Source organism: Salmo salar, chromosome 23, assembly GCF_965601325.2.
Source record: "Salmo salar chromosome 23, fSalSal1, whole genome shotgun sequence".
In the NCBI taxonomy this organism is placed as follows: Eukaryota; Metazoa; Chordata; class Actinopteri; order Salmoniformes; family Salmonidae; genus Salmo; species Salmo salar.
The window spans coordinates 23,410,001-23,422,206 of record NC_138313.1 but is presented as its reverse complement, the minus strand read 5'-3'; the positions used below and the strand labels follow the sequence as shown (position 1 = coordinate 23,422,206).

The 12,206-nt window shown below is 43.1% G+C and overlaps 1 protein-coding gene across 12 annotated transcripts in view; it reads left to right on the top strand.

Annotated features, from left to right (window-relative positions):
- Nucleotides 1–12,206, top strand: part of dab1a (DAB adaptor protein 1a) — an 88,235-nt gene that overhangs the window by 61,158 nt on the left and 14,871 nt on the right. For 6 of the 12 annotated variants that reach the window (XM_014169219.3, XM_045706378.2, XM_045706381.2 and 3 more), the window contains exons 6-8: nucleotides 4,803–4,922; nucleotides 9,697–9,735; nucleotides 10,118–10,180. In XM_014169219.3, coding sequence (XP_014024694.2) covers nucleotides 4,803–4,922; nucleotides 9,697–9,735; nucleotides 10,118–10,180 — 222 coding nt within the window. The remainder of the gene's footprint in view (nucleotides 1–4,802; nucleotides 4,923–9,696; nucleotides 9,736–10,117; nucleotides 10,181–12,206) is intronic. The other 6 variants (XM_045706386.2, XM_045706383.2, XM_045706384.2 and 3 more) reach the window with 2 other exon arrangements.

Here is a 12,206-nt window from a genome sequence, read left to right as displayed (position 1 = left end):
AATGGTAAAGGTAAGGGTTAAGGTATTAACTCTGAATGATAAAGGTAAGGGTTAAGGTATTAACTCTGAATGATAAAGGTAAGGGTTAAGGTATTAACTCTCAATGGTAAAGGTAAGGGTTAAGGTATTAACTCTGAATGGTAAAGGTAAGGGTTAAGGTATTAACTCTGAATGATAAAGGTAAGGGTTAAGGTTAGGTATTAACTCTGAATGGTAAAGGTAAGGGTTAAGGTATTAACTCTGAATGGTAAAGGTAAGGGTTAAGGTATTAACTCTGAATGGTAAAGGTAAGGGTTAAGGTATTAACTCTGCATGGTAAAGGTAAGGGTTAAGGTGTTAACTCTGAATGATAAAGGTAAGGGTTAAGGTATTAACTCTGAATGGTAAAGGTAAGGGTTAAGGTGTTAACTCTGAATGGTAAAGGTAAGGGTTAAGGTATTAACTCTGAACGATAAAGGTAAGGGTTAAGGTATTAACTCTGAATGATTAAGGTATTAACTCTCAATGGTAAAGGTAAGGGTTAAGGTATTAACTCTGAATGGTAAAGGTAAGGGTTAAGGTGTTAACTCTGAATGATAAAGGTAAGGGTTAAGGTATTAACTCTGAATGGTAAAGGTAAGGGTTAAGGTATTAACTCTGCATGGTAAAGGTAAGGGTTAAGGTTAGGTATTAACTCTGAATGGTAAAGGTAAGGGTTAAGGTTAGGTATTAACTCTGAATGGTAAAGGTAAGGGTTAAGGTTAGGTATTAACTCTGAATGGTAAAGGTAAGGGTTAAGGTATTAACTCTGAATGATAAAGGTAAGGGTTAAGGTATTAACTCTGAATGATAAAGGTAAGGGTTAAGGTATTAACTCTCAATGGTAAAGGTAAGGGTTAAGGTATTAACTCTGAATGGTAAAGGTAAGGGTTAAGGTATTAACTCTGAATGATAAAGGTAAGGGTTAAGGTTAGGTATTAACTCTGAATGGTAAAGGTAAGGGTTAAGGTATTAACTCTGAATGGTAAAGGTAAGGGTTAAGGTATTAACTCTGAATGGTAAAGGTAAGGGTTAAGGTATTAACTCTGCATGGTAAAGGTAAGGGTTAAGGTGTTAACTCTGAATGATAAAGGTAAGGGTTAAGGTATTAACTCTGAATGGTAAAGGTAAGGGTTAAGGTGTTAACTCTGAATGGTAAAGGTAAGGGTTAAGGTATTAACTCTGAATGATAAAGGTAAGGGTTAAGGTATTAACTCTGAATGATAAAGGTAAGGGTTAAGGTATTAACTCTCAATGGTAAAGGTAAGGGTTAAGGTATTAACTCTGAATGGTAAAGGTAAGGGTTAAGGTGTTAACTCTGAATGATAAAGGTAAGGGTTAAGGTATTAACTCTGAATGGTAAAGGTAAGGGTTAAGGTATTAACTCTGCATGGTAAAGGTAAGGGTTAAGGTTAGGTATTAACTCTGAATGGTAAAGGTAAGGGTTAAGGTTAGGTATTAACTCTGAATGGTAAAGGTAAGGGTTAAGGTTAGGTATTAACTCTGAATGGTAAAGGTAAGGGTTAAGGTATTAACTCTGAATGGTAAAGGTAAGGGTTAAGGTATTAACTCTGCATGGTAAAGGTAAGGGTTAAGGTGTTAACTCTGAATGATAAAGGTAAGGGTTAAGGTATTAACTCTGAATGGTAAAGGTAAGGGTTAAGGTGTTAACTCTGAATGGTAAAGGTAAGGGTTAAGGTATTAACTCTGAATGATAAAGGTAAGGGTTAAGGTATTAACTCTGAATGATAAAGGTAAGGGTTAAGGTATTAACTCTCAATGGTAAAGGTAAGGGTTAAGGTATTAACTCTGAATGGTAAAGGTAAGGGTTAAGGTGTTAACTCTGAATGATAAAGGTAAGGGTTAAGGTATTAACTCTGAATGGTAAAGGTAAGGGTTAAGGTATTAACTCTGCATGGTAAAGGTAAGGGTTAAGGTTAGGTATTAACTCTGAATGGTAAAGGTAAGGGTTAAGGTTAGGTATTAACTCTGAATGGTAAAGGTAAGGGTTAAGGTTAGGTATTAACTCTGAATGGTAAAGGTAAGGGTTAAGGTATTAACTCTGCATGGTAAAGGTAAGGGTTAAGGTATAAACTCTGAATGGTAAAGGTAAGGGTTAAGGTATTAACTCTGAATGGTAAAGGTAAGGGTTAAGGTATTAACTCTGAATGGTAAAAGTAAGGGATAAGGTTAGGTATTAACTCTGAATGGTAAAGGTAAGGGTTAAGGTATTAACTCTGAATGGTAAAGGTAAGGGTTAAGGTATTAACTCTGAATGGTAAAGGTAAGGGTTAAGGTATTAACTCTGAATGGTAAAGGTAAGGGTTAAGGTTAGGTATTAACTCTGAATGGTAAAGGTAAGGGTTAAGGTATTAACTCTGAATGGTAAAGGTAAGGGTTAAGGTATTAACTCTGAATGGTAAAAGTAAGGGATAAGGTTAGGTATTAACTCTGAATGGTAAAGGTAAGGTTAGGTATTAACTCTGAATGGTAAAGGTAAGGGTTAAGGTATTAACTCTGAATGGTAAAGGTAAGGGTTAAGGTATTAACTCTGAATGGTAAAGGTAAGGGTTAAGGTATTAACTCTGCATGGTAAAGGTAAGGGTTAAGGTATTAACTCTGAATGGTAAAGGTAAGGGTTAAGGTATTAACTCTGAATGGTAAAGGTAAGGGTTAAGGTATTAACTCTGCATGGTAAAGGTAAGGGTTAAGGTATTAACTCTGAATGGTAAAGGTAAGGGTTAAGGTATTAACTCTGAATGGTAAAGGTAAGGGTTAAGGTATTAACTCTGAATGGTAAAGGTAAGGGTTAAGGTATTAACTCTGAATGGTAAAGGTAAGGGTTAAGGTATTAACTCTGCATGGTAAAGGTAAGGGTTAAGGTATTAACTCTGAATGGTAAAGGTAAGGGTTAAGGTTAGGTATTAACTCTGAATGATAAAGGTAAGGGTTAAGGTGTTAACTCTGAATGGTAAAGGTAAGGGTTAAGGTATTAACTCTGAATGGTAAAGGTAAGGGTTAAGGTATTAACTCTGAATGGTAAAGGTAAGGGTTAAGGTATTAACTCTGCATGATAAAGGTAAGGGATAAGGTGTTAACTCTGAATGGTAAAGGTAAGGGTTAAGGTATTAACTCTGAATGATAAAGGTAAGGGTTAAGGTGTTAACTCTGAATGGTAAAGGTAAGGGTTAAGGTATTAACTCTGAATGGTAAAGGTAAGGGTTAAGGTTAGGTATTAACTCTGAATGGTAAAGGTAAGGGTTAAGGTATTAACTCTGAATGGTAAAGGTAAGGGTTAAGGTATTAACTCTGAATGGTAAAAGTAAGGGATAAGGTTAGGTATTAACTCTGAATGGTAAAGGTAAGGTTAGGTATTAACTCTGAATGGTAAAGGTAAGGGTTAAGGTATTAACTCTGAATGATAAAGGTAAGGTTAGGTATTAACTCTGAATGGTAAAGGTAAGGGTTAAGGTATTAACTCTGAATGGTAAAGGTAAGGGATAAGGTGTTAACTCTGAATGATAAAGGTAAGGGTTAAGGTATTAACTCTGCATGGTAAAGGTAAGGGTTAAGGTATTAACTCTGAATGGTAAAAGTAAGGGTTAAGGTTAGGTATTAACTCTGAATGATAAAGGTAAGGGTTAAGGTTAGGTATTAACTCTGAATGGTAAAGGTAAGGGTTAAGGTATTAACTCTGAATGATAAAGGTAAGGGTTAAGGTATTAACTCTGCATGGTAAAGGTAAGGGTTAAGGTATTAACTCTGAATGATAAAGGTAAGGGTTAAGGTATTAACTCTGCATGGTAAAGGTAAGGGTTAAGGTATTAACTCTGAATGATAAAGGTAAGGGTTAAGGTATTAACTCTGAATGGTAAAGGTAAGGGTTAAGGTATTAACTCTCAATGGTAAAGGTAAGGGTTAAGGTATTAACTCTGAATGGTAAAGGTAAGGGATAAGGTGTTAACTCTGAATGGTAAAGGTAAGGGTTAAGGTGTTAACTCTGAATGGTAAAGGTAAGGGTTAAGGTATAAACTTTGCATGGTAAAAGTAAGGGTTAAAGTTAGGTATTAACTGAATGGTAAAGGTAAGGGTTAAGGCTAGGTATTAACTGAATGGTAAAAGTAAGGGTTAAGGCTAGGTATTAACTGAATGGTAAAGGTAGGGTTAAGGCTAGGTATTAACTGAATGGTAAAGGTAAGGGTTAAGGCTAGGTATTAACTGAATGGTAAAGGTAAGGGTTAAGGCTAGGTATTAACTGAATGGTAAAAGTAAGGGTTAAGGCTAGGTATTAACTGAATTGTAAAGGTAAGGGTTAAGGCTAGGTATTAACTGAATGGTAAAGGTAAGGGTTAAGGCTAGGTATTAACTGAATGGCAAAGGTAAGGGTTAAGGCTAGGTATTAACTGAATGGTAAAGGTAAGGGTTAAGGCTAGGTATTAACTGAATGGCAAAGGTAAGGGTTAAGGCTAGGTATTAACTGAATGGCAAAGGTAAGGATTAAGGCTTGGGATAAACTTAAAACATTGCTGGATTTGAATTAAAACCTTTGGAATCAGAGGCAGATGCTTACGCCCATCCCTGAGCCCGTCCACAACGCCCCAGCAAAACTGAAACCTACTTGAATGTAACAGCGCTCACTGTTGCACCTAGCGGCCGGTTTTCACGTCATTCTCCCGACGTCCTCAGACATGGATGAACGTCCAATACTGACTTGTATCACGGGTGACCTGGTTGGTTACCCACAGAGCTATATAACAGTGTTCTACTTCCTCTCCACCTCCCAGGCAGAACCAGTGATCCTGGACCTCCGGGACCTGTTCCAGCTCATCTATGACATCAAACAGAGGGAGGAGATGGAGAAGAAAGCCCAGAAAGACAAACAGTGTGAACAGGCTGTGTACCAGGTACACACACACACGTTCACTTTTACCTCATATTCACTTACACACTCATAATGCAGAGGAGGCGACCGGGCTGTTCTGTGTCTACTATGTGGTTATCTGTTGGGAATGCTTGGTGCTGCTGCTTCTATCTGTCAACTACACTGATTTTCCTGGCTTTCCTCTTCCATCTCTACTCTCTTTCTCCCCTCTCTACTCTTCTATCCCCTCTCTACTCTTCTATCCCCTCTCTACTCTTCTATCCCCTCTCTACTCTTCTATCCCCTCTCTACTCTTCTATCCCCTCTCTACTCTTCTATCCCCTCTCTACTCTTCTATCCCCTCTCTACTCTTCTATCCCCTCTCTACTCTTCTATCCCCTCTCTACCCTTCTATCCCCTCTCTACTCTTCTATCCTCTCTCTACTCTCTTTCTCCCCTCTCTACTCTTCTATCCCCTCTCTACTCTCTTTCTCCCCTCTCTACTGTCTTTCTCCCCTCTCTACTCTTCTATCCCCTCTCTACTCTCTTTCTCCCCTCTCTACTCTCTTTCTCCCCTCTCTACTCTCTTTCTCCCCTCTCTACTCTTCTATCCTCTCTCTACTCTCTTTCTCCCCTCTCTCTTTCTCCCCTCTCTACTCTTCTATCCCCTCTCTACTCTTCTATCCCCTCTCTACTCTCTTTCTCCCCTCTCTACTCTTCTATCCTCTCTCTACTCTCTTTCTCCCCTCTCTACTCTTCTATCCCCTCTCTACTCTTCTATCCCCTCTCTACTCTTCTATCCTCTCTCTACTCTCTTTCTCCCCTCTCTACTCTTCTATCCCCTCTCTACTCTCTTTCTCCCCTCTCTCTTTCTCCCCTCTCTACTCTTCTATCCCCTCTCTACTCTTCTATCCCCTCTCTACTCTCTTTCTCCCCTCTCTACTCTTCTATCCTCTCTCTACTCTCTTTCTCCCCTCTCTACTCTTCTATCCTCTCTCTACTCTCTTTCTCCCCTCTCTACTCTTCTATCCTCTCTCTACTCTCTTTCTCCCCTCTCTACTCTTCTATCCCCTCTCTACTCTCTTTCTCCCCTCTCTACTCTTCTATCCTCTCTCTACTCTCTTTCTCCCCTCTCTACTCTTCTATCCCCTCTCTACTCTCTTTCTCCCCTCTCTACTCTTCTATCCCCTCTCTACTCTCTTTCTCCCCTCTCTACTCTTCTATCCTCTCTCTACTCTCTTTCTCCCCTCTCTACTCTTCTATCCCCTCTCTACTCTCTTTCTCCCCTCTCTACTCTTCTATCCCCTCTCTACTCTCTTTCTCCCCTCTCTACTCTTCTATCCTCTCTCTACTCTCTTTCTCCCCTCTCTACTCTTCTATCCCTCTCTACTCTCTTTCTCCCCCTCTACTCTTCTATCCCCTCTCTACTCTCTTTCTCCCCTCTCTACTCTTCTATCCCCTCTCTACTCTCTTTCTCCCCTCTCTACTCTTCTATCCTCTCTCTACTCTCTTTCTCCCCTCTCTACTCTTCTATCCCCTCTCTACTCTCTTCCCCCTCTCTCTCTTTCTCCCTCTCTACTCTTCTATCCCCTCTCTACTCTCTTTCTCCCCTCTCTACTCTTCTATCCTCTCTCTACTCTCTTTCTCCCCTCTCTACTCTTCTATCCCCTCTCTACTCTCTTTCTCCCCTCTCTACTCTTCTATCCCCTCTCTACTCTCTTCTCTCCCTCTCTACCCTCTCTACTCTTCTATCCTCTCTCTACTCTCTCTCCCCTCTCTACTCTTCTATCCCCTCTCTACTCTCTTTCTCCCCTCTCTACTCTTCTATCCCCTCTCTACTCTCTTTCTCCCCTCTCTACTCTTCTATCCCCTCTCTACTCTCTTTCTCCCCTCTCTACTCTTCTATCCTCTCTCTACTCTCTTTCTCCCCTCTCTACTCTCTTCTCCCCTCTCTACTCTCTATCCCCTCTCTTCTCTTCTCCCCTCTCTACTCTTCTATCCCTCTCTACTCTCTATCCCCTCTCTACTCTTCTATCCCCTCTCTACTCTCTTTCTCCCCTCTCTACTCTTCTATCCCCTCTCTACTCTCTATCCCCTCTCTACTCTTCTATCCCCTCTCTACTCTTCTATCCCCTCTCTACTCTCTTTCTCCCCTCTCTACTCTTCTATCCTCTCTCCACTCTTCTATCCCCTCTCTACTCTTCTATCCCCTCTCTACTCTCTTTCTCCCCTCTCTACTCTTCTATCCCCTCTCTACTCTTCTATCCCCTCTCTACTCTCTTTCTCCCCTCTCTACTCTTCTATCCCCTCTCTACTCTTCTATCCCCTCTCTACTCTTCTATCCCCTCTCTACTCTTCTATCCCCTCTCTACTCTCTTCTCCCCTCTCTACTCTCTTCTCCCCTCTCTACTCTCTTTCTCCCCTCTCTACTCTTCTATCCCCTCTCTACTCTCTTTCTCCCCTCTCTACTCTTCTATCCCCTCTCTACTCTTCTATCCCCTCTCTACTCTCTTTCTCCCCTCTCTACTCTTCTATCCTCTCTCTACTCTTCTATCCCCTCTCTACTCTTCTATCCTCTCTCTACTCTCTTTCTCCCCTCTCTACTCTTCTATCCCCTCTCTACTCTCTTTCTCCCCTCTCTACTCTTCTATCCCCTCTCTACTCTTCTATCCTCTCTCTACTCTCTTTCTCCCCTCTCTACTCTTCTATCCTCTCTCTACTCTCTTTCTCCCCTCTCTACTCTTCTATCCCCTCTCTACTCTTCTATCCCCTCTCTACTCCTCTATCCTCTCTCTACTCTCTTTCTCCCCTCTCTACTCTTCTATCCCCTCTCTACTCTTCTATCCCCTCTCTACTCTTCTATCCCCTCTCTACTCTTCTATCCTCTCTCTACTCTCTTTCTCCCCTCTCTACTCTTCTATCCCCTCTCTACTCTCTTTCTCCCCTCTCTACTCTTCTATCCCCTCTCTACTCTCTTTCTCCCCTCTCTACTCTTCTATCCCCTCTCTACTCTTCTATCCCCTCTCTACTCTTCTATCCCCTCTCTACTCTCTTTCTCCCCTCTCTACTCTTCTATCCCCTCTCTACTCTTCTATCCTCTCTCTACTCTCTTTCTCCCCTCTCTACTCTTCTATCCCCTCTCTACTCTCTTTCTCCCCTCTCTACTCTTCTATCCCCTCTCTACTCTTCTATCCCTCTCTACTCTCTTCTCCCCTCTCTCTTTCTCCCCTCTCTACTCTTCTATCCTCTCTCTACTCTCTTTCTCCCCTCTCTACTCTTCTATCCTCTCTCTACTCTCTTTCTCCCCTCTACCCTTCTATCCCCTCTCTACTCTCTTTCTCCCCTCTCTACTCTTCTATCCCCTCTCTACTCTTCTATCCTCTCTCTACTCTCTTTCTCCCCTCTCTACTCTTCTATCCTCTCTCTACTCTCTTTCTCCCCTCTCTACTCTTCTATCCTCTCTCTACTCTCTTTCTCCCCTCTCTACTCTTCTATCCTCTCTCTACTCTCTTTCTCCCCTCTCTACTCTTCTATCCCCTCTCTACTCTCTTTCTCCCCTCTCTACTCTTCTATCCCCTCTCTACTCTTCTATCCCCTCTCTACTCTCTTTCTCCCCTCTCTACTCTTCTATCCCCTCTCTACTCTTCTATCCCCTCTCTACTCTTCTATCCTCTCTCTACTCTCTTTCTCCCCTCTCTACTCTTCTATCCTCTCTCTACTCTCTTTCTCCCCTCTCTACTCTTCTATCCCCTCTCTACTCTCTTTCTCCCCTCTCTACTCTTCTATCCCCTCTCTACTCTTCTATCCCCTCTCTACTCTCTTTCTCCCCTCTCTACTCTCTTTCTCCCCTCTCTACTCTTCTATCCTCTCTCTACTCTCTTTCTCCCCTCTCTACTCTTCTATCCTCTCTCTACTCTCTTTCTCCCCTCTCTACTCTTCTATCCTCTCTCTACTCTCTTTCTCCCCTCTCTACTCTTCTATCCCCTCTCTACTCTCTTTCTCCCCTCTCTACTCTTCTATCCTCTCTCTACTCTCTATCTCCCCTCTCTACTCTTCTATCCTCTCTCTACTCTCTTTCTCCCCTCTCTACTCTTCTATCCCCTCTCTACTCTCTTTCTCCCCTCTCTACTCTTCTATCCTCTCTCTACTCTCTTTCTCCCCTCTCTACTCTTCTATCCCCTCTCTACTCTCTTTCTCCCCTCTCTACTCTCTTTCTCCCCTCTCTACTCTTCTATCCTCTCTCTACTCTCTTTCTCCCCTCTCTACTTTTCTATCCCCTCTCTACTCTTCTATCCCCTCTCTACTCTTCTATCCCCTCTCTACTCTCTTTCTCCCCTCTCTACTTTTCTATCCCCTCTCTACTCTCTTTCTCCCCTCTCTACTCTTCTATCCTCTCTCTACTCTCTTTCTCCCCTCTCTACTCTTCTATCCCCTCTCTACTCTCTTTCTCCCCTCTCTACTCTTCTATCCCCTCTCTACACTTCTATCCTCTCTCTACTCTTCTATCCTCTCTCTACTCTCTTTCTCCCCTCTCTACTTTTCTATCCTCTCTCCACTCTTCTATCCCCTCTCTACTCTTCTATCCCCTCTCTACTCTCTTGCTGCCCTCTCTACTCTCTTTCTCCCCTCTCTACTCTTCCATCCCCTCTCTACTCTCTTTCTCTCCTCTTCTATCCCCTCTCTACTCTTCTATCCCCTCTCTACTCTCTTGCTCCCCCCTCTACTCTTCTATCCCCTCTCTACTCTTCTATCCCCTCTCTACTCTTCTATCCCCTCTCTTCTCTCTTCCCCTTCTCCGTCCGTCCGTCTGCCTTTAGACTATTCTGGAAGAAGATTTGGAGGATCCGGTCTACCAGGTAACTTCTAAACACCAATCAGAATGCTTCTATAATGCTGTTATCCAATCAGAATGTTTCTCTCTAATGTTTCTTCCAATCTTCCAATCGCCTTGCCTGTTTCTCTGTGTCTGCGGGGGATTGTGGGGGAGTCCCAGGGTTCTGGTCAGACAGACTGAGTTGTGTGTGGTTGTGGTTTTGTGTGTGTGTGTGTGTGTGTGCTGTGTCTGAGGGTATCTATTCGGGATTGCTTGGGGGCGGGACCCACAGATGATTCTGTTTGACCAATCACATCTTTGCTTCCTATTCTCAGTCTTTCCTTTTTCTTCTATTTCCTATTTCCTATTTTTCTCTTTCTCTTTCTTCCTCCTCTCCTCTCCTCCCTCTGCTGCCGGTGTTGTAGTACATTGTGTTTGAGGCAGGACACGAGCCCATCCGTGACCAATCAGAAGAGAGCATTTATCAGGTACAAGCCCCTCCCCTCTGCTTGGATTTTATTGGTGGAGTTGTGTGAGTGACAGGAGCATGGTTCCAATGGGAATAGAGATGATTAGAGAATAACATCCCCTACAGCTTCACTACTGACAGACACACAACTGAAACCTGAGAGAAAAATGTACACACATGCATGCACAGGAAAACATAGAAAACAGAGGCTGGTAATAGACTATGCCAACAACATGCAGTGGTGCAGACCCAGTGTCCAGAGAGGGATCAGGGGCTATCTGACTAAGTTTATCCTAGGGGAGATTGCCTTTCCTCTGGGTTCTCTCCTCAGGAGGACTGGGTGGACCTCCAGGCGATGGAGAAATGGGGGAGGTGTGTGTGGTGTTATTCTTGGCCTGTGAGTGAGGCAGACCCCTCCTCCTTCCCCCTCTTCCTCCTTTCCCTCCTCTCTTTTCCTGTGGAGATGAAAGAGGGAGTGGGAATGAGAGAGGGGGAAAGATTAATCACCAGGCTTTCGTTTGATCTTTAAATAAAATGGATTGAAAATAGAGCGCGCTCTAACACACACACAAACACACACACTCACAAACACACATGCGAGAAGACGTGTTAGAAGTGTGCCACAGAGCCAGAAGATGTCTGCCTCTAGAAACAAACAATCCGAGAGATGGAGAGATGAAGAAGGATGAGAGAGAGAGAAAAAAAACAGGAGAACGAGAGAAGAGAGAGTGATTAGGGAAGATGGAGGGAGGAGAGATGGTGGAGAGAGTGATTAGGGAAGATGGAGGGAGGAGAGATGGTGGAGAGAGTGATTAGGTGTTGGTATATACAACTCGCTCTCACAAACTCACGTCAGAATTAGGCGTTCATCCATGTTTCTCAAATGTCAAATTTCAAAGTTGTTCCAAACGTTACATTTCGAAGTGTTCCAGTTACATTTAGGCATTAACTCCACATTTTTAAGGTTAGGGTTTAGTTTATGCATTAACTCTGAAATCTTAAGGTTAGGTGTTAACTCTGAATGGTTAAGGTAAGGGTTATGGTTTGGTATTGGCTTTAAACCAAATTCTCAAAAACAACTTTCTATCGCTGCAACCTTTGGCACCAGAGGCAGATGCTTACGCCCAGCAAAACCCAAACCTACTTGAAGGTAACAGCCCCTAGTGGCTGGTTTCCACATCATCTCCCGAGGATGACGAATCCCAACCTGTATCACGGGTTTCCTGTTTGGGTAAATCTGTGGTCGTCAGACTGTTATGATGGACAGAAATGTTTGTCCCATCAGGTTTTTATTCATGTTTCCATTCACAACAGATCAATCAGGTGGATTAGTTTGTCAGTCTGAGACAACAGGGACAATTAATCATCAGTTAATCGAACAGAACGCAGATAACACATATAGAGACATTCGCCTGTATCACTCTGTCTCTCTCTCTCTATGGCTGTGTCTCGATACACCCTAATACCCAGGCTCTGGCCAAAAGTCGTGCACGGCACGAGGAATATGCTGTCATTTGAGACACGACCTCAGACAGACCAGTTTATTGCATGTCTCTCTCTGATAAGACCACATTGAGCCACTCTATAGTGGAGAGAGACAGAGAGAGGACGCGGGGGGAGGGAGAGATAGGACGGGGGGAGAGAGAGAGAGAGGACGGGGGGAGGGAGAGAGAGAGAGGACGGGGGAGGGAGAGAGAGAGAGGACGGGGGGAGAGAGAGAGAGAGGACGGGGGGAGGGAGAGATAGGATGGGGGGAGAGAGAGAGAGAGGACGGGGGGAGGGAGAGAGAGATAGGATGGGGGGAGAGAGAGAGCTGCTCACACATCAGGCTGATAGTCCACATATTACTCTGAATGAAGCCTCCACTCATCGATTTTAATACAGATTACATCACTCTCACACACATGCACGAGCACATACAGACGCACAGACACACACTCAGATGCAAGCCATAAGAGACTTTTCATTCTCAGTTAATGTTGTCCGTCAGTCCTGACAATGTCCAGGCTTTAGTCTACATTTGGCTGTGGTGTAAGTCTTTATTT